Source organism: Poecilia latipinna, unplaced genomic scaffold (genome assembly GCF_001443285.1).
Source record: "Poecilia latipinna isolate Pla-1442-1.1 unplaced genomic scaffold, P_latipinna-1.0 Scaffold148, whole genome shotgun sequence".
In the NCBI taxonomy this organism is placed as follows: Eukaryota; Metazoa; Chordata; class Actinopteri; order Cyprinodontiformes; family Poeciliidae; genus Poecilia; species Poecilia latipinna.
In genome coordinates this window covers 253,393-276,499 of record NW_015112764.1, presented here as the reverse complement: position 1 = coordinate 276,499, position 23,107 = coordinate 253,393, and the positions used below count along the sequence as shown (strand labels likewise).

Here is a 23,107-nt window from a genome sequence, read left to right as displayed (position 1 = left end):
AATGCGGTGCGCCTAATGTATGAAAAAAGTCCTAAAATAGGCCATTCATTGAAGGTGCGGAAAATACGGTATGTTTAACCCTTTTGAGCAAAGTTATGTTAAAAGAAAACATTTCATATAAAGAAACCTTTAAATACAATTTAGCTTAAGGTTGACTGGTCGGCTGATCATGTTTTGACTCCTTGTGGATCTTTTGGCATCAGGATTCAGTTCAGGATGTTTTTTCACACAGCCCCGATTTACAACAAATGCTCTTTCAATTAGCTTTACAAAAGGAACAGATAGTTCTTTAAACAAACATGTTGTCAATTAAATCCCATCCAATCATACAGACTAGTTCAAACGCAATGCTGCAGGTTGACAAGCGAGTTAACAGCAGGACTAGCTCCTTTAGTGAGTTTATCTAGAAAAGAAACATAGGCAGATATATATTCTCTAAGACACCAGGTATATTGGTAATGAAAAATAGTACATACAGAGTAATGTAGTGTTTTGCATGAATAGCTCCTTCAGTAGCTAAGAATATAATCTGAAGAAAAAGATGGTGAAGTTATTGGCGGTCACAGATCAGCTGATGGCCTTCATGGAAGTGATCAGCAAACAGAAACCATCGTTTTTTTTTCTTTTATTTACCTGAAAGTTGGCTAGTCAGTTAAACCAAAACATTTTGAATGTACGTCACACCTATTCCAAGAAACCTTAAGATTAGAGAAAAAATAGTTACTAAAAGGTTGATTAAATTATTCTTACGGCAACTCAAAATACAAAGCAGCAACCTCAAGATGGGCGAATGGAAAACAGAAACACTAAACACAATGAAAAATATGTAGACAAAAAGATCTATGCAGATAAAACAGCTAGTAAAATGTTAAAAAGATTAAACTTATTCCAAAATGAAGGGAGAAAATTCCAATTGCAGTTAGAAACTTTCTTGGCGTCTTCATTTAATAGAAGTGCAGATTAGCTGGTTCAGAAGATTGAAAACATCCTGAGAGCGAACAAGACCAACACAGACTTCTGCTTCTATGTTCTTAAGATAAAGTAAAAAAAAAAAAAAGAAAAGAAAAACATGAATTACTGTGAAAGGTAAACATAAGGTTTTCACATCGATTTACTTTCAGATCAGTTACTCTGACCAGTCACAAATCAGATGTTTGATGCTCAGTGAGTTTCACGTGTACAAACCATCCAAAATCCATTTACTGTGTAAACAATCAGAGGCCATGATTACAGCAACTGTTTTTTATGTGGATTTTGAAGTATCGCATTAAAAAAGGTTGATTGAAACGACAAAAGGTGGCTTTTGGCTTTTCTGAGTTAATGGGCTAAAGGAGAGAAGGAGACACGTTTGTTGAATACGTTCTGATGTAGCGAACATTTCCCTCACATGACTGATCAGCTGTTTCTGCTGTCCTTTAGAATTGCAACATCGTCAATGCTAGTTGGCATAACAGAACAATGAACATGTCAGACAGCAGCAAACTCCTGAAAACCTCTGTTCATTTCTCTAAGATGTGTGGTCCATGCTAGTTTTCAACTTCTTCCTGTTTGTTACGTGTCGTCAACATCTTATGGAATCAGAACCAGGCTACACAGCCTGCGGACCAGAAGAAGGAAACACACCTCATTCGCTTTTCCTTTGCCTTTTTTAGTCAGCAACATTTTGAAAGTTTGCTTAAAATATGCATGATATTTGGATGGAAATGTAGCTACTGGCTTCTGTTCAATAGTTGATATTTATATAAATATCAACTACTGAACTGCTGTGACGTTTTCTAGATTGGGGTTGTGTGTTAGGACAGTAGATGTCCACCTCAGTCTTGGCTCTTTTTGGACCAGCCATCAGCGTCAGCTTCTGGGACAGATTTCATTTTGGTTCATGCTTAATTAAGAGGGTAAGAGATTCATGTGCTGTGCATAAAACATTAACTGCGTATAAGCTTTTAACAGAACCTGAGCTGCCCTTTTAAAGAAGTGGGTACCTTTTATCAACTTTGACACCATGGCAGAGATTTGGAGCACAGCACCGTGTGTGTGTGTATAGCAAAAAAAGTAAAAAAGGCATTAAGTTGAAGAGGTAAGACTTTTTGCTTTTGATCATCCTGCTTTACTGGCAGACACACCGACATCTCTCCAACACAAAGTACCACCTAACTTGATTCAACTTGGCTAATGATGAAAACTACATAAAAAGTGCATCGTGGGAATTGACCCAGCCTGATCCTCACTCTTCCTCTCAGCCTCCTGCTGCGCATTTCCGTCAACTCCCACCCTGTGTGATCTGTCTGGCTTTTATCTTGAATTAAACATCTATAGGCAGTCATGTTTAAGTTGCTCTGGAGTTCAGAGCTTTGTTGGATAAATCATTAGCAAATCTACATCGCCTGGAGATGGAATTCTTCACTATATTTTTCAATCATTTCACCCTCCATTTTCCTTGCCAATTGGGTTCCACTGTGTTTCTTTTTTATCTCGAAGTGTTGATTTTTGGGGGGGCATTGAGGTGACGAGAGGTCAATGGAATAAACAGTGCAGGTAATTACTTTGATACGGTCAGGTGCTCCAATAGGTAGAACAGCAAAAAACATTGATTTCAACTGAAGGTACAATGGGTTTGATTGATACAATGTAATGTGATTTACCCACTATCAAAAAGTAGTACCAACACATAGAGTACAAAATTAGTCCTTATATGTCCAGCCCACTCAAGCTATATTATGTTATGCAAGAAATCTTTACCATATGCCCACCCCCATTTTTTGTTGTTTTGTTTTACTATCTAAATCCATCCAGTGACATCCACAAACCGGGACTGCATTTCCCAAGGTTCCGTGAGAGCATTGTGTTTTCTAGTAATCCAATAAGGAAATAGGTCTTGAATCTCTCCAACACAAAGAACAGGGTGAAAATTATTCTTATTAATGACATAATCAGCAGAGCAGCCATCAAGCAGGTAAATTGTCATGCGCATCGTGCTAAAATATCCCAATTATCCGTTGTCCCCTCAGCTCTCTGTGTTGAAGTTGGAACTGCCAGAAAGCCGCTCGGTGCGTTCTCACTTCCTACGTCCCGGTCCGACTGGCAGGTTGCAGTGTGAACACCTCGCCCAAGAGAAGTGGGCTTAAACAGCCTTGGTGCTTAGATATGTAAATAGGTCCTATACAATAAAATTGTTTCAATCAAAAATAAATGGATGAAAAGTATTTGCAAGATATTTTTTTTCTCCTCAAAATGGTTCTGTTGTGCATACAGGGTCGCTTTATCTTAAAGTTTTCAGTCCTTCGCTTTACTCTGCTGCTTTTGGCTTATCTTACACAGCCTCCATTTACGACCCTCAGACATGCCTCGATTGGTTTGCACGGCGTCTGCTTTGTGCCCCACAAACAGAGTGTTCTGCAGAGTAATGCCAAAGGAAAACAATATGTTTTCTTTCCTTTACAAAGTGCTCCCCTCTTCTCACCTCCAAGGCGTGTCTGATGCTCCGCGCTGCTTCCAGATAATACTGTCAAGCAGTCGTTTGTCAGAAAATCCCGAAGGCCATAGCTGTCGCTAGAGAGAAAAAGTGTTTCACTGTTCCTTTTTGTTGCTGTAATACCAGAACAAAAATAATGATAAAAAAACATCTTTCTCAAATGTTTCGGCTTGTGAGACGTTGTTCTGCTGTAACTTTTCTTTTTCCCCTCATGTCTTTCCATTTTTTTTCTACAAAACCATAATTACTAATATTATTTTTTGATCCTCTGATCCAAAGCATCTGAAACCTTTTATTATATTTCCTCCGGTATTAACAGAATGTGGTATAATTCCAGTGTAATTCCATCTGTTTTTGGCAACTCCGGGCCGGCGGTTTAACTCCTGAAAAGTCTGTTTTTCATTTTCAGCAGGTCGGCCTGGACTCTCCGCTGCAGCGCTGCAGTTAGCTTGTTGCCTGAGCCGCCAGAGTCCTGCCTGTACGGGTCCATCCACTGGGCTATACCCGGGTGGTGGAGTGTGAGTGTGGGTGCGGATGAGGCAGCGTGTTGTTCTGCCCACTGCTGGGATATGTGTTAAAGGAGTGGAGTGAGGTGAGGCCTCCCATGGTGCTGGGGATCATGGTTATGGTGTTTGGCGTCATGAGCGGGATGTCGTCTGGCGAGCGCCTCATAGCCAAGGTGTAGTCTGGGGGGCAGGCAGTCCTCAGGACCACGTCATGCGGGTGGAGGGAGTCCCCCACCCCTCTGCAGTCCCTGTCCAGGTCGGAGTGCTGCTTCATCTGTAGAGACATGATCTCTTCCTCCTGAGTGTGAGCCAGGTCGTTGGCGGCACTCCGCTGGGGGCTGCAGCGCCGGTGGACATCATGCCGCCGCTTGTCCTTTTTATAGTAAAGAGCAGCGAAGGCCAGGATGTTGAGGAAAAGCAAAGAAGCTCCGACAGCAATAGTCACCGAAAGTTCTGTGGAGTAGTCCCGCTGGTCCACCAGGTGAGGCTGGTTGTGGCTGCCCTGCGTCTCGGTGGGGAACGGAGTTGGGTTTGGGCGCTTGGTTACCAGAACTTTGGTCTTTGGTGTACGGTTAGTGGCTTCTGGAGGAGGAATCTGTGCAAAGATAGAAGACCAGATAAAGATTTTATACAAGCTTTGACACCTCTAAGCCTTTAACTGCTTTTGGTCTTTAGGTCAGTGGTCCCCAACCTTTTTACTACCACGGACCGTTCGAGACTTGGAATTTTTGCTGCGGCCGGGGTGGGGGGAGTCGCTGTTTTAGGTGACAAATAAATGCTGGAAGCACTTTACCATCTTCTTGCTATTAACATTTTCCCAAAAATGTCAAATCAAAACTTGATGCCTGAATGTAATTCTGTTCTACACAGAAGTATGTAGGAGTCAAAACTTGGAGATAAATTCAGGAACTGCGTCTCTTTCACGTCGATAGGAGAAAGTTTCTCAATATAACAATAATCCAGAGAAGTGCAACTGTTTTATTGTTACAGCCTTTGTTATTTTGATTTCGATGAAATATGAATTGTGTTATAACAAGTTTTAAAAACTCATTAATTATCTCATTGGTAAGATGATTCTGTATTTATTTCCCATCTTTGGGAGTGAAATGCTTCTGTAATTTTATGTGCAATATTTAAATTAATGCTCTCTACTTGATTTTATATATGCTTGACCAAAGAAATTCAATATTATCTTTATGTAACTGGACATGATTTTAGACAGTAAAAATTTAAGAGTGTTAGGGATTTTATAAAACCACAGTGTCATAATAATGTTATCTGTTCTATAGAAAAATCTTTTGGTCTGAAATGTGATTTCTATTCCATCTGAATTTCATATCTACAACTAGACTGCAGTAAAAACTTCAGGCTTTGACCGACTCACATCATATAGACACATACTATGGACTCCTTTTGTTTCTGCAACCAAACTTTCAAACAATGAGAAACCTAAGAATCACATTAGATTCAAAACAACCCTAAATATTTCATCACTGCCAGTAGAGGCACAAGGAAAGTTATGAACTCCCCGTTATTCTGCTGCTTGTAGATAAAACTTTCAGCAACAACTTGAAGTAGACGTTGCCTGTAACTTCATCAGTCCTTCATGTTGTGGAGGAATTCTGGCCTGTTGTTTAAATCGTTGCTGTAGTTCAAATACGTTATATAGCATTTGTTTATGCAGACTCTCTTAAGCACCGATTTCTTTTGTTACAATATATGGTGTAGCAATGTTGAGGGGGTCCAATCATGACAAAAATAATGCCAAATTGTGACTTGGTGAGCTACAGCAGAGCAACTGTGGCTGCCACTGACCTTGGTAGTGGTAGGGATGAGTGGGGTGACCTCATTGAGGCTGTGTAGATGAGGAACCAGCTCCAACCATAGGTTGACCTGAGGGAAGAACAAGAAGGCATTATAACTTAAATTAAAGAAAGAACTTAAAACCTGGGGTTACTGTTTGCTTTTTAAGGAAGTAAAATGTATTTAAAAGTATAAATGGTGTGCAAAAGTATTCAATAACAAAACTGACTGTAGATAGTGGCTCTACAGTCAGCTTCCTGGTGGAAAAAAAGGTATTGTACATGAAGGTAGGGTGCCTGATGAAAAAGGCCTAAACAGACCTAGGAGATAAACAACCAAACGACAGCGCTCAGTTTAGAATATATAAAGGTAGCATTAGGTCTGTACTGCAACGGCTACACAATTCCCCATAGAATATTACAACTGATCTCTAACAAAGTTTTTAGACACACCTATTTGTCTAATTCTAACATTTTAGAGCCTTTCTCCCTTTTGTAATATTAGCCTCTAATTAACTGTGTGTACCTGAAATGTTGCCAGTTGTGATGCTAAAAAACGTAAAGCATTAAATAAAATTATATTAAACACTAAAAGACTAAATAAATCAGAGACAGGATGGTGGTTAACCTTGTTAGCCCGGTAGTGCTCTTTGACCCGAGGCTTCAGGCCGATGTGCAGGTAGAGCTGGTCCTTCTGGTTGTAGCGTGTCCACGCCACTTCTTCAAAGCGATTGGGCTTTGTGTGGATGAACTTGGTGTCTTGTGGTACAGGTTGGTTTGGGTCCCTGAAAAGAAAGTTAAATTGAGTGTATTTGTATCACTAAAATAGAAAAAGACAAGGTGTCATGACTGCTCCAGTCCTCTTCTGGAGCATCCATAAGAATATTACATACCGCTCTGTGGGAATGTTTTTTTGTCATACCCAAATGTTTCAGATGATCAAACAAAAATTAAGATCAGAGAAGGCAAGAAAATTAAAAAAGCTGTTTTCAAACTGTAACTTTATTGAATAAGGGTTTAAAGTTAGCTGGACTGCTGAAGCGTTGGAAATGCCAGAACTAGGAAATACAGTTAATTCAGGAGCAGAGTTCCATCAAAACATTTTTTCTCATCGCAAGGTTAGATCTCTTCATAAGATTTATATCTCCTTAAATAAAATATGTTATTGTTTAAACAAGAAAGGATGTAACAGTAAAACAGCAACACTTTATGGGAATGCATGTCAAACTCAAGGCCTGGGGGAGAAATTTGGCCCACCACAGCTTTTTATGTGGCCCACTGAATTCTATTTAAACATTTGTGTGCTTTAATATTGTTTTATCAATCAATTTCAAGTATTTTCAAACTCTATACTGCCAAACTAATCAATGTCAAAGCATGTTCAATAATATTTAGTGGTAATAAATACTCATTGAATGCAGAGGATATACAAACACACATACACATCACTGGTCTGGAAGATGGAGAGTCAGAGGAAGCCTCTTTATGCCTTTTTAAGAAGTCATAATCTGTCAGAGGATTGTATTGTTATATATCATTAAAATAAGAAATGTTCTAAAATCAGACAAAATTGTTTTAAACTTTAACAGAGATCACTAAGGGTGCACCGATTGCACTTTTCTGGCAAATCGTTGATTACCTATCTTTAAAAAGCTTAACCTGATGATTCCAATTGAGCCGATAAGTTTTTTTCTCTTATGTTGCTAAATAAAGCAAGAAAGTCGCTGAGTTGGCAAGAGTGGAGTGATTACCATGACCCCCAGGTCATGCAGACCGGCCCACCAGGTCTGTCTGTCATACCTCTCTCATGGAGCAGAAGAGGACAGTGGTTGATTTCTAGACCTTTTGCTGAGGTTGACCAGTAGATAAGATTGGCTTCACACGTACATATCGGCCGATCACTGACATCCCAAAATGAAGGAAATCTGCACCGATAAATCAGTACATGCCTAAATTCCACGCCTCCATCAAGCAATTGTTTCTCGATAGCTGATAGTNCAGAGCAGGGGTGGACAATCCTGGTCCTGGAGGGACGGTTTCCTTTAAATCTTAGATCTTTCCTTGGTCCAAGACACTTTAATTCAACAGCTGAATTTCCTCCTAAGTGCAGTCAGTTTCTCCAGAGTCCTGCTAACGACCTCATTATTTGACTTAGGTGTGTTGAAGTTGAGACACATCTAAAATCTGCAGGAGAACGGCTCTCCAGGCCTGGAGTTGGCCACTCCTGGTCCAGAGGCTCTGGACAAAGCGAAACGTAAAACAAGGGGCTGGACTTTCACCAGGCAACCAAAATACACGAGTGGTCTAAAATCCCTCCACAGCCGTATAAAAAATTTAAAAATACTATGAACTGATGAGACTAAATTTGATTTTTTTTTTGTGATGTGTGAATCTTGCTACATCTGTTGTAAAAGTAGTGCAACATGTTAGTGAAAGCAGGAATTCTGCTCTAATTTAGAAAATTCTAAATGTCTGGCTGTTAGTTCTTGTGCTCAAGCACACATGGATTTTGCAGGATGACAATAATCCAAAGCACACTAGTAATCTTGTGTCTATGTGAATGGCTCAAAAAACAAATTCAGGGATAAATAATTTTTTTCATTGCAATGTGGATCAGAGTTCCAGAGTAAACAAGTTTTGTGTACAAACAAATCAAGAAGGATTTGAAATCTTTTCAGAAATGCATTAATCTTACTGAGGTTATTTTGGTCTTAAAGAGGGCAAGCGCTTTCTTCAATGCAATATTGCAATACTGCATATAGCCAATAAGCACATTTAAAATTTTGCAGTTGGAATAAAAACTTAAACTGAGAGCTTAGTGGACCTTTTGAGACCACACTGTATAATTATTAAAATTAGAATATTGAACTGAGCATGACATTTGCCACAGGCTAATCGGTATAATTATAACGATGTTGTAATGGAGTAGTGAAGTGCAGCCCACAGGTTTCATATGATGTGAGTCACCATGGAGTCAGAAATCACATCCGATAAACTCCAAAAAAGGTCAGAAGTTTTTGTTTTTTGAAATGTTCTGATAGTATCAAAGGCCTTTAGGTAGAGAGTAGCCTCATATGATCAATTTTTTATCTTAAATTTGAATGATAAAAAATGAATGATAAAACTTAATATCAGAGATTAATATTTATTTTTTTTATTTTATTTTGAAGTGAGCATATTTATACATGAATTATGTACGCTTTTACCAAAGATGATGTCAGGGTGAAGATGGAGTTCAGCCATGCAGATTATCTCATTAAGTTTTGCTGTAATTAAACATCGTATATGCTCCACCTACCTCACATGTTAGCTGCTGGACTTAATACCACAGGGATCACAGTCAGTGTAAACGCTGCTAAACATTCCGTATGAAAACCCTCCTTAAGTTTAACATACAGATGGATTTTTAGAAGACATTGAACATGAAGTCCTGTGCTATAAACTCCCAATCTGAGCTGAACACTGTGCTGCAGTGGCCCATTCAGCCTTACTGAGCGCCCTATTGTCTGAGAAGCGGTATAAGGAGCCGGCCAAAGCTCATCAGGAACATGCTTAACCATTCAAATGGGTGGCATAAATCTCCCAGGTACCCAGCATTCCACGTCAATTTGGGGTTATATATGTAGATCATTAGAGGCTCTCTGTTCCCCTTAGGGTTACTGCACAGGGCTCAGAAAAAGCCAATGTACCCCCATTATGCCTCGAAAAAAACAATTACAGCCATAGCTGGACGCTGGAAGGCAACGTGAGACAGAAGCAGGAAAAGGGAATTTTTATTTTAGGTCATAAAGAATGCCCCTTTGCAGTGCATGACCATTAATTAATAATGAATTTAAAGATATGTGAAGGGTGTGTAAAAAGAATACCAATGACACTGTGCGGTCCATAAAACCCAGCAGAGCTGTTCACGACCCCCCAGTCATCAAATGGAGTTTAATATTGAGGAAACACAATTGCACTAAAATTATTGACTTGTTCATGGTCTTGTAATGGCAGTTGTATGTTGCTCCAATTATCCTGGTACAAAGCCCTTTACAAAATGCCGCTTCTAACTAGTGGTGGGACTCATCAACGTTTTTAATCGAGTTGATTGCAGGGCAGTGGTGGGCCGACAGGGCCTGCAAGGCCTTCTCCGCTGCTCTATCAGAACCCTTAAGATATATCTAACACCTAAATTAAGTTACTGGTACTTCAAATAGTCTACTCTTGTTTCTTCCGTTTGTCTGAGCTGTGCCACTTCCCATATATGTTTGTGTGTTTCATCCAATCAGATTTGAGTCTCTATGTGGCCAGGAGCAGGCTAATCTCTCCACAGAACAGGCTAATCCCTCAGAATAAGGAGACCTTGTTATATTGTGTTTTTTCTTCACCACTAGTGGCTTGCATAATTGTAATGTCATAGTGGTGGATTAAATCAGAACAGTCCCTCTGATGGTACCAGATGCACGGCTCACCTATGTTGCAGGGTCTGTATTTAATTAACTGCAATTAGTAACATTTTAATCAAAAGCTATATTATAAAATATGCAACATTTTCAATTTAAAAAATCTTTTTGCTGCTATATTATTGAGTAAATAGACAAAACAACAAAGATGTTTGTTGTTTTTAATCTGTTCTTCAGATTCTTCAACCTTCAGATTAGTGCAAAGTTCTATTCTATCCATTCATCTTTCCAGAGTTTCAGGAACTCCTGATCATTCATGGAGCTTCTTTAGAAATGTGGACTATACACAGACATTAACATTGGGGACGTCTGTGCTGATGCTACATGTTTAGCACTGTGATGCTATTTTAGGCTTGAATAGTATTTGAGAATAATTGTAATGTATTTAATTTAAATTTTTTAACAAATTAAAATCAATGTAATTATTTTGAATTAGGGCTGAACTGAAGACATAAAATGTTATGTAGATTATTCCAAAAGTCACCAATGTGGGAAATTGGCACATGTTTCATGTAATTGTCCTAATACGTGTTTGACTCAGTGGACAAGCAGTTGATCCCTGATCAATGCTTTTGGGTACTAACAACTGTGTTTTAATTCCATTCCCTGTTTAACTCCACCATATCCCCATACTGTTTTATTTTCCTTTCATGATTTTTCAGTTTAATTTCAGTACATTTACTCAAGCTAATTTAGTATGTTGGTAGCATAAACTACAGCATACCCTATGTTTCTAGCTCAGTCAATATTAAATGATAAAGTTAATGTCTAGTTCTCTACATAAAAACTAAGCATCATTAGCAGCATTTCTAATGTGTTCATACCCGGTCTTGGCAAAATTTGTCCAGTAGGTCATGACAACAGCACTCAGCATCACATCATTCTTGGAGAAGTTGCATGGAAACAGCTCTGTCGGCCCAATCATTGGCAGCCCAAACACATATGGGATCTCATCTCCATGCGCTGCGTCTGCCCACGGTGGTACCTAATGAGCAGCAGATGAAACAAATCACATCAATATTATTATGTCTGTGTGACAGATGCAAAACATTAGTTGGCAAAGCATCTCAGAAAAAAAATAAAAATATTTGACAAGCACCAACACATCATGCTAGTAGAAAAATACATTCAGCTGAGATAAAAAAAAGAATATCAAAGTTTTAATATTGAATTATGTGTTGTACATTTTTGGAGTCAATTTTGGTGTACTACTTATCACAAATTGTACAATAAGTAGTAAATATTTGGATTGGCAAATTTCAGGGCATTATGTTGAATAAAAAAGTGTCAAGCTAGAGGTCTAAAGGTCTTTAAAAAATCAAAACTTTGAAAATTCAAATGGTGTGGTCGCTCACCATTTTTAAAAGAAACACCTAGAAGCTCACTCGCTCATAGTAAAGATCACTGTCAGAGTTAGCTTCTTTTTAAATGTTAAGATTTGGGACAGGTATTAGAAAATTACATATGCCTATACCTTAAACCAAACAAACAAAGAACAGATATTTAAATAATCTTTAAAATAAAATAATCTATAAAATGACAAAATATTGGACTGCAATTAGGAAGTCTAATACTTAAATACCTGCCCCTGCCTTATCCAAGACCAATTTGCAATAGCAAAAGCCTATGTTGAGATCCTCAACGTAGGCGAAGTTGAGAAGATGGTAAAATATCTCCTGGTAGGCTTGTGTGTACATTAAAGTCATCCTTAATAGATATAATTTCTGCTTTCTCTACTTGGAACTGTATCTTCACTGAAATAGATAAGAATACATTCCCATCTGTGCACTGTGCTCAACCTATTGATCTCCCACTCTGTTATGTCCCCACCTATGAACAAGTCAGCAGGACACCTAGAGCTTCCCTTCTGTTGGGCAGGAGCACAACAGCATGAAGCTGTCGATCAGTCTTTTCTGGCTTTTTAACTTAAACAACATTAAAAGAACCCATGATATAACCATAGAGAGACGTACCTGTTCCGTCTGACAGTGATGGTAAAAGGCATAAAAGTATGTTGGCGACCCAAAACTTGAGTGCAGATCAGCTGTTGCTACAGCCGGTGCCACCCACTGGTGATCAGTGAAAAGGGCCAGCAAAGTCTTCCGCCTGGTCTCCGGGTTGTGCCTGTCGGCCCAGTCCGTATACATAAACTTGATGGTCTCACGCAGGATGTCTTTACCCTCTGGGTAACCATAGAGGTCATCAACAAAGCTGGACACTGCATAGTCAAAGTCATTGGCCTGGACACCATTGTCATTGTCAACGATGAGCTCCACAAACTTTAGGCCCTCACCCTGGTTCACTCCTAGCATTATGTCATAGTTGAGAAACTCACCTGTAAACATAAGCATAGACAGCTATTAGATCACAATCCAGAGCAAAATGCTTCTTCAGTAGAGTATGGCAAGTTTAACTGATACCTTGCTCCATCAGTATCTGAGGGTCATCAGGTATTACATCTCCATCAATGACTGGGCCAAAGGCAATGTGGTAGCGGGCTGGCTGGATGTCTTGATCTACAAGCTCCTTGTAATGTTTTCTTTGCAGGCACGCCACAAGTTCCACTGTGTCCTCCAGGTTACAGCCCACCTTACGGGCCAGCATCCGCGCATACTTGGCTGGCTGGAAACTGACAGCCCAGCTGGATAGAGCTGTCCCACTCTGGGCAATGGCCCTTTGAAAAAGACCTGAGGACAAACACACACAGCATACATTACCTATCTTTCTTTTTAGATAAGATGAAAAAAGTTGGTAACACTATTTGAAGGGGTGTGCATAAGACTGACATGACACTGTCATAAACATGACATAACACCTGTCATGAACATGAAGAAGTCTTTATGAATGTTTATGACAGTGTCATAAAGTGTCATTTGGTTTTTGCTCCACTTAAATGTTTAAGTGAACAAATTTGTTCTCAGATGAAGATAATATTTGGGAAAAGTGTCCAAAGCATGCTAGCCTTACATAGAAAAACAATTCCACCTACTCAGTGACTCAGTGGCATTTGGAGGACTATTTGGCTTCCAATCAGAAAGTTGTAGGTTTGACTCCAGCTTCCACATTTTGATGTATAAATTTGTGAGAGTGAATGTGGCTCTAGTGACCGGAAAAGCACCACATAAATCCAGTCCATTTTCCATTCCTCTTCGCTTAATAGTTTTTAACGACTCATATTGGAGAGTTTCCATTATGCCTATTGAATTCAAGTCAATTCAAAAATACTTTATTCCCTAAAGGAAATTAAATGTTGTAACTCATATTAATTCAAATTCAGTCTGTAGTCCAAATGAACACCAAGGTATTCAGATTCATCAACCATCTGCACTTCTTGAAAATTAAATTAAATGATCATTTGTGTTTTTAAATTAATTGGATAATTATCATATTGTATGGCAAAAAAGAAATGGGCTAAAATTTCAGCCTTCAGACCAACCTAAATTATTGGTAAACTTACCCCAGGTTTGTATGTGAGACAATGACAAAAGGAATAATTTTGTAAGTACACTCGTTAGGTGAGGTTTACCTTTAGTGGAGTTGCTCCAGCGGTTGCCCTCTGAATAGTGAGATAGAGTGAGGAGATTCACACATGATGCCCCAGCACCCGAGCCAAACACGGTGATGCGTAGCGGGTCACCACCAAAGGCTGCTATGTTCTCACTGGTCCAACGCAGGGCCTGGATCTGATCCAACAAACCATAGTTCCCTTTGGCTGCTTGGTCACCTGTACTCAGGAACCCTGCATGAGACAACAAAGGGAAGAGGGATGTTATCACTCGTGTCTTCAGAATATGTTTCAGTTTCAGAGCACTGATAAACACACTGATATGGATTTTGGGAAACTACACATAAACAATCATGGAAGACAAATCCAGAGAGATTAACAAAATAATCAAATTCCAAAGAGTTTGCGCAGGTTTTCATTTTTCAGTCTTAAAAGACTCAATGGTAGAGGTAGACTGTATTGTGATGAGAACTCCTCTGACTTTCAGCTTGAAGAGCAGAATCCTTCAAAGCATCTGATCAGCTGACCGAAGGGACTAGTTAAAGTAGTTGTGGTTTAAAAGCCTGGTGATGTAAGAAGTAGCCCAACCATGAAGAGATTTCTACGTAAACAGCAGGATCATGACAGACAATAAAAAGATCCACACTGGTGTAATACAAACCTTTCTTGCAGTTGCTCGATGTGTAACAATAGACCCTCAAAACAAAGTTCTGGGCGACAATGTCAAGATACTGTAGGCTACAGAGGGAAAAACTATGATTTCTGACATGTAGAAGAGACTGAAATCTGTTTTTACCCTTTGAATTTTCTGTCACTACACAGTAAGACGTATTGCAAAACATCCATTTAGTTTTTTGGTTGGAGGGCAGTGCAGCTGTGAATAATGGTGATACCTTTCACTCAACTAGGATGTGTTTCAAACAACACAAAGTTTGATAGGTCAGGGAGTCACATTGTGCAGTAGCCTGTTGAGGACATTCTTTAAACAAGATGCAGGAAGACATTACATACGTTAATGCACTGGGTTCAAGTGAGACATTTCATGGTCCACATGTTGGGCATAGAGTCTTTTGTGTCAAAACTGGCTGCTGAATGCTTTGAAAAAGGCCTTTCTGACACAGAAGTTGGACTGGTGATGCCTCAACCTTTTCCCTCTAGTTGATGCTTCTTGATGTTGCAGCACATTAATCATTGATCATTTGCAAGCTATTACAGGTTTACAAGATGCCATTTGTCAGTTTGTAAAATTACACAGTCAAAAATTATAACAATAACTTGAGTTATGGCACTCCATAAATATTTAATAAGGAAGCAAAATATTTAGCTCTGAGCTAAGTATTTAACTTTAAAGTAAATACTTGGCTTGCTAAGTAAATGCTTACTTGGCTAACCAAATATTTAGTTAACAATCTAAATATTCAGTTTGGCGTTAAATATTTAGTCAGCTATGGAAATATTTAAACATTTAACATTTACATATTTGGTTTGCTAACTATTTAGTTTGAAATTGTGAAATTTAGAATTTAATGAAAAAAAAACAAAAACAATGAAAATGTGACTTTGAAAAATGACACCCCTCCAACCCCCAGTTTTACTCTTATGACAGGGAAACCCAAATTATTGTTCTTAATTTTTTACTGTAATTTTACAAACTGGAGCCCATCCATCTGGGCCAATTTATGTCTAAATCTGACCCTTCCTTTTCTCATATTTAATGTTTTTGGAGGCAATTCGGGATTTTTGCTGCCAGATACTATATTAATTTAAGTCTGCTATGTGCTCTAAAAGCTCATGCAAATAATTAATGAATCCAAAAGTCATTTTACAAAATAAATGTTTCCTCTGAGTCCTAGCCATACCACTATGGACACTTTAATAATCCCTTCTTTGTTCTTTCTCAGTTCAGTATAAACCCACAGGTAATTGTGGTCTTGGCGGCTGCCTAAAGCTCCATTGCCACCAGGTATGAATGTACTGACAGGGACCCTCCAGTGTTTCCACAGGGAAGCTCTGGTCTTTTAGAGCAATTTCATGTCGAACACACAGCAGCTCTTCCTAATTCTTATTTCTATGCTAAAAGCTCCATTACCTACTGCACCCATCTAGGGAGCCCCCCACAGCCCACCAATGAACTAATCCCCCAAATTCACATGCTGAACTCAGCTCTCGTCTTCTTGCTCTCACCACTTTACCACTACAGCTAAACGACTTTAAGAAGCTACTGTTAATGGAGTTTCTTTATCAGCCCTTTGTGAATAAAGGACATTACAAGTCTTTGAAGTGAAAATGAGTATTTATGCCAGCATTTTGCTAACATAAACAAACAGGGAAACAACGGAGAGGCAGTCATTTTGTTTTCCATCTTCATAACAGCAGCAATATACTTCAGTCAAGGACACTATTGTCATTTCCCCCAAGTACCACTCCATCCCTTTTAAAAGAAATACCTTTTCCAGACACTACATAATTCCGATTGCTGCCACTTTCTTGTTGCTGTTGTTGTGGTTTATTGTTACAGTACAGCTAACAGAGCTCAAAGCCTTTGACAAATGTTTGACTCTAAAAGCCTTTGAGGAAAAGAAGGGAATATATTCCTGACTGCTGGAAGGCTTTTAATGTGAAATAGTGTAGGGCACTTAGTGCAAAGCAAAGTAAAAGCTAAATTGGTGTTTAAACTCAGAAGTGATTATACTGCCATGCCGAGTTGACTCCACTGGAAATTTGATCAGATAGAAATTACACATGGAATATAAATGGGAGTCAGAGTTTAAGCATCAGGCGTGATATTCAGCCATTTCAGATGAATGAATCCAACAAAACAAACAGACTGTGAAATGTACATGACACATACGCATGTAGAGAGCAATGAATCTATGATTGACACTATTTGGTGAATTATGTTCATTTGGATTGTGCGTTTAATTTTTACACACACATCTAACAAAATTTACATCAGAGACCTTTTATGGATATATTAAGCTGCTCTGTCTGGCATTGGTAATATTGAAGCATCCATTAGATAACTGTAAATAAAATCATATCTATTACCAACAAAATGCTATGGTCAAATGAACGGTTATTCACCACAGTCAGCATATCAGATCATATATCAGGCACATCAGCGCTTCCTCTCATAAAAAGCTACCCTGGCTTAACATTTGGTCAGCAGCAAACTTTCTGTCTTCCTGTTGAAGGAAAGTCATTTCATCCAACTGTTTCCATATGCTTGCTCATGTGGAAACAGTTCAAATTTGATGACAAAATCATCTGAAATTGCTCAGATGTAAGATATCTTAACCAGTTATAGCACATAACTGGCTATCATAATATATTCTGAACCAAGCTGGCCTGGATGACACTAATTCTAAATGTATAATTTGATTATGAACTAGGTTGAAATGAATTAAGCAGACTGAGTTGGACTCCTGTACAATATGAATATGAATATGAATATCTATACTTACATATAGATATTTTTCATTTTTAACCAGTGATCCCTATAGTGGCTCATTTATTCAATTAATTTTTTTAGCTGCGCTTTGAAAACGGTTCAACACTATTTATTTTTTTTAAGGAAGTTCCTAAGCTGGTAGTTGGGATAACTCTCCCCTGCATTTCAGGGACTTCCTGCTTTCAGCTTTCCTTTCTGCTGTTGTGCAGGTTCTGACAGGTGGGATTAATCAAAGAGTCTGGGAGAGCCTGGTCAGTCCAAATCAGCTGATTAAAGTCTTCCCGAGTCTCCTTATTCCTGTTGGTTTGGTCAGATTTTGATGTCTGCATTTTATATAACCATTTAACTAATTATCTTATTTTAATTAAATTTATTGCAAGAAATGTTTTTGTATTTAACATTTTAGAACACATGTACATTAGATAACTTGGTTGTCGTTCATATCCTTTTCAATTCAGTTTTTATACATATCATATTTGAGCAGTACATTTTTTGCAGCGTAATGTTTGGCGGTTGAGCTGGCCATGCCCACACCAACAAACAAAGACAGCACTGAATAAAGAAAGTATTTGGTTCAATGACCTTTGGTGACAAATGTTTGTACCAGCTGGTTAAAATCAACATTCTTTGACAGTTCAATAGATCTCAGCTGTGCTCAGTGTTGACTGCCAGGTTCTAAATGTTGGCACTGACATGCTGAGCTAACATGACAGACAGCACAGCCTTTCACTGATAACATCATGTTGGCCCTATTATGAGAAAAAAATCCCAATAGAAGCTTTGACCTGAAAAAAGAAATGAGTGAAAGCTTTAAGATGTAACTGGAAAAAATTGCACCACATCCTCATATTCACTCATTTTATCTGTAATATCTGAATAGATGCTGAACTAGTTTACTTCCTCTTATTTATTGCTTTTGCCGTTTCAGCGTAAGGCCTTATTTTAATCAAACATGCCATAATGATTTAAATTAATGTGCTTGTTATGAAAAGTAATTAAGCATAAGATCGTATGCAAATAGCACCAAAATAAACACAAGAAGGGTAATAATTGTTCATTCACAATTTCCAGACAATTACTGTGGAAATACAGTATGTTTAATGTGCCAATGCATGATAGACAATTAAGTTATTAATTTTGCACTGCGTCAACAAAGAAGCACCTAAATGCATCCCGGTATGTCTGAGCATATGATTGGCTCCCTGATGGGCTGCCTCTGTCTGTCTGAACTGTCAGTAAAGCGGAGCAGCAGCAGCTGAAAGTGGCGCTCCTGCTTACTAACCAGTAAAGAACTGGCTTCAGCAATTATCACTGCTGGTTAAACCCTGATTTTCAGTTGAGGTCAGGCTTTATGCTATAGAACAAACTCTGACCCTGGCACAGAAAGGAAGAATCTGACTCACAGAAATCTCATGGAGGTGTGAGCGAAATGTTACATGTTACATGTTCATAATTAATTCACATTTGAAGCCAATCAAACAGAACAGTTAACAAAGTAAGTACAACAAAAAATTACAATACAGTAATTGATAACAATTAGTAATTACAATTACAATTAGTAATTGATTATTGTATTGACTACTCTGACAATTAATCAACTAAAAAAATTGGCTCACACTGCAGATTTCTCATCTAACCACTTTTTTTATACAATGTTAGAAATCCAATTAATTTTTTTAAAATAAGAAATTCACATTTTCTTGCCTAAATTGCAATAGCAGCATTCCTTTAGTGAATGCTTAATAATTTGAAGCAAAGGATGCATCTGGAGATAAAAAATCCTTCAAACATCGACATGGGAAAATCTCAGTCTTTTCTGCTGGACTAACATAAGTATCACCAACATCACCAACATCAACAACAGTGTCTGTTCATTTTTGTATTAATTGATTGATAAATGAACAGAAAAAGGTGCTGAACAGAATTTTATTTACTTTTATTTATTTATTTATTTTTTTACTGAATTTGGACAAGGTTATACTAAAACTACCACTTGACAAGTTCTGGGTTAATGTATTTACAAAGCAAGAAAATTTTCCATCTTAAATGCAAAATCTATAGACTTTTATGCAGTTTTGATTTAATTACTGCTCTCAGTCTGCTGCTCTTTTAGCACATGCCCTTTTTTGAGTCTGTACATGTCAACAATTTACTGACTACTAAATAAGTTGATTATTTAAATGATTGATTCATCACATTCATCACAATTAATCGATTCAGGTGTACAAAAAATGCCTGAATTCACTTCCCTCAGTGGGCCACACAAGCACACACTGCTGGAGTTGGTTTCCTGTGCTGATTATGGGTCTATGAAGGGCTTGCCTAAAAAGACGCCCTCTGATCTGCAGGACTGAAAGCCAGCATCTTGACCTCTAAGCTCCCTGGAATGACAATAAGAGGTGAACCCTTATCCAGGAATCCAGCTTTTATCCCTTTGATCTCTGTTAACGCAGAGGGAAAAGGCTAGATGAGGAGAAAGATGGGCATTTTTTTTACCCTACTTCCTGCACACATATGTTTTTCTCAGTCATGGTCAGTGGGCAATAATCCACTTTCTGTTTTCTCTTTCTCGCTATCCATCCTTTTGACACTGGATGTCAAAAAAGACTGAATAAAAAGAGCTGCAGAGGAAAATGTGGGATAATGAATACTGTCACCAAAGCATGCACTCTGGCAGCAGACATGCTGCAGCCGGAAGAAAATGTAGATTTCAAATAACGACAGAAAACGCAACATGAGGGTGGAGAAAATAAAGACAATGTTTCAGCTTAGAGAGGCTGACAACAAAGTAGAGGGCTTAACAAATATATTACAGACAAGAAAGGCAGTAAACAAATACACTTGATTAATACAATTCAGCAAAACAGTTTCTTTTTTTGAGTTTGTTGAATGTACCACGCTTTTACATGTAAATTCATGATCTTTATGCATCACCTGGGCAACAAGCACGTATAAAAGAGGACAAATAAAAAACAGTTCACTGGGCTGGCAGATACTTGGAAAGCACTCTAGGATTCCCTCCCACCTCTTCTAAATGCTTTATGTGGCAGTATTCTGATTCACTGAGTGAGAGAGAAGATACAAACGATTTGCGCAGCTTGGGAAACTGGTTAGTAACTAGCTGCTGATCATGCTAACGTTAGCACCTACTTTCTAGCTTTTTATTGGTGCTAAACAACAAGAACATTGCTTTTAAATCAAAGAATTTATCGTTGTAGCCAAACTGGTCAAAACTGTTAATTCCACACAATGATTCTTCAAAATAAAAATTGAGATTTATAGAACATGTATACCAACAAAAAATATGTCATATGTTTTAGCATTATGGCAAATATGTATAGCTGTTCATTTAATTAGTTGATCAATTAATTTGATTTTAATTGAAAACTGTCATGAAGTGGATGTGATAGTGCTGAGAGAGAACACTGACGACCCAGGTAGAGATGAAAAAGATTATGGTTTTAATGAAAAATCCACAAAAACAAAATCCAAACATACAGGCAGCACGGGGAAGAACAGAAGGCAAACAGGTCTGGCACAGAGAACTATGATGGACAACATAAGACAAGGACCCAACAAGAGACAAAGGACACAGGTGGACTTAAATACACAGGGAGGGTAATTAGGGAACAAGACACAATCCAAGGGGGAAGAGACAGGACAAAAACTACATATGAACAAAATAAAGTATTGGATAAATAAATATATAACCTCAACAACAAAGGTATTCATTGCTTTTCATCTGTTATTCAAGTTTTCATCTCAAAAAAGAGATTCATAGCATTAAAATGTGTAACGTATTCAATCTATGTAATTAATAAAAAATCACACATTACTTTTATACTATGGTACCCTATACTATATAAAGCACAATTTGTGACAACCTGAACTCCATTTGATGAAAAAAGGTACTTGTAATTTTCCAAAAATATACAATTAAAATATCGTCTTGTCTTGTGCATGTCACTTCATTACAGCCTGAGGGAATGCATCTTTCCATGTTTGTATTGTTTACCTCACTATTATTAGTAAAATGTTTATGAATCAAAGGAGATATAAAGATGGTAAAAATGCAGTGAAAATGTTTGAAAATGGTATAATAAGAGAGGACCTGTGTTTGGGCATTTTGGTTATCTTGCAAAAAAGGATAAAAACAAAACCTTTTTCATTTTGTGTTACATTTTAAATTAAAAGTACTTTCATGTCTGATAGCAAAATGACTGGTCAAGCAATGTGTAAAAAGTATGCGGCAAAAGCTTACCTCACCTAAAATACACACCTCCCTGTGTACATCACCCCACTGGTCTTTGACTGTACAACAAAATATGCTACAGCAGCTCCAAATATTTACATAGCCTCAGCAATGCTCCATTTATATCTGGTCCATGCACACAACAACAGCACAGACAACGGCATGCCGAGGGCAACCGGCTGGGGAAAATGCTGACGAGGCACAACACATTTCTCACTAGGAATAATGAACATGGAGCTACAGGAAGTTCATTCATTCACCCTTTATTTAGACAGCACGAGGGGATGAATGGAGTGAGCTGTGTTTCTCAGGTGTGCCTTGTTTGCATGGTGACAACTTAAGGTGTACATCAGTTGAGGAATGACTGGCTATGTGGTGAGCGCTGTAGACACAGTGTCTTATAGACATGTAACATAGAGCAACCTTAATTCATGTTAATTACAAAGCTATAGCTAGAGAGACACACTGTCATCTGTCAGAAGAAAGACTTTCAGGTTGAAAATATGGAGTTAAAATGTGGAGTAAGCTACCTTCAGTATGCTTCAGTTTTGTGAGGTTATCCTGACTCAGCTTTGGACATGGCAAACATGTTGAGCTGTTCATGATGAGGTGAAAACGTTCTCACATTATACTTAGATTGACATAGTAAGGCACTATAAGTTTGATCTGAGTAGAAATGGACCAAACTTATAATTTTTACCAAACCACACAAGTTACCAATATGGAGATTGGTAACTTGAGTTTCAGAGTTCTGCCCTAGAGCATATTCACATGTGGTGGGAAAGCTAAACACCTAACCTTCAACTTTCTGTTTGCATAATTGGCTTCTTTTCCCACTGAGTCATGGTGGGTCCAGAAGTTGAGTACATACTGTACGTTTATGTCTCTGAGTGGAGACCAACTGTAAATAGCAAACAGCCTGTACTTGTATAGTGCTTGAACTAGTCCAAAGGACTCCATCCTGCATTCAGTTATTCACCCATTCACGCACCCCTTCACACGCTGATGTGAAAGGCGTATGAATTCCCATTCACATCAGTGTGGCCTGGGGCAGAATGACAGAGGTCAGGCTGCTATACACAAACGCCACCTGTGTCTGCGTCGAATAGCAGAACATGCAAACAAACAAACAAACAAACAAACAAACAAACAAACAAAAAACAAAAGCAAGCTGGCCATCTGACCACCAGCAGGTAGGTAGGTGAAGTGTCTTGACCAAGAACACGACAACTGAGCCAGATGGAGCGGGGATCAAATCGGCAACCCATTGGTTACAGGACAAACTCCTACAACCGTTACCATCATCATTCCTGTCACACTGAAATCTTATTCAGTGAACATTTTAGATTTGCAGAGTTAGGTTGAAAAACCATCTAGGAGCAGCACAACAAGTTGCTCTAAAACAAGTTGCTCTAAAACAAGTTGCTCTAAAACACACCTCAGAACAGAGGTAAACTAGGAATTCAGACCAAAGCATTGCAGTTCTACTTGAATGAATTACATGTGAAAAGAAAGGATTTAAAATCATGGCATGTCCACTTTGAGTCAGAGGGAAAACATTTTACAGCAGAGCTTATATATAGAAGTTACATTCCCTCCTAGTGGAGCTGCAGAAATAGTGTTGGTGTATTGGTAGCTCTTGTCAATAATGGTGTTTTGCATTTCATGGTAACC

General features: G+C 38.4%; 1 protein-coding gene across 1 annotated transcript in view; it reads right to left on the bottom strand.

The window, feature by feature from the left end:
* Positions 1–612: 612 nt before the first annotated feature.
* The window catches only part of nlgn1 (neuroligin 1), a 228,706-nt gene continuing 206,211 nt past the window's right edge, over positions 613–23,107 (bottom strand). Inside the window, exons 3-9 of the mRNA XM_015029260.1 lie at positions 13,752–13,964; positions 12,646–12,912; positions 12,199–12,560; positions 11,050–11,210; positions 6,409–6,565; positions 5,794–5,871; positions 613–4,573 (exon numbers count right to left, since the gene is read on the bottom strand). Coding sequence (XP_014884746.1) covers positions 3,971–4,573; positions 5,794–5,871; positions 6,409–6,565; positions 11,050–11,210; positions 12,199–12,560; positions 12,646–12,912; positions 13,752–13,964 — 1,841 coding nt within the window. The 3' untranslated portion in view covers positions 613–3,970. The remainder of the gene's footprint in view (positions 4,574–5,793; positions 5,872–6,408; positions 6,566–11,049; positions 11,211–12,198; positions 12,561–12,645; positions 12,913–13,751; positions 13,965–23,107) is intronic.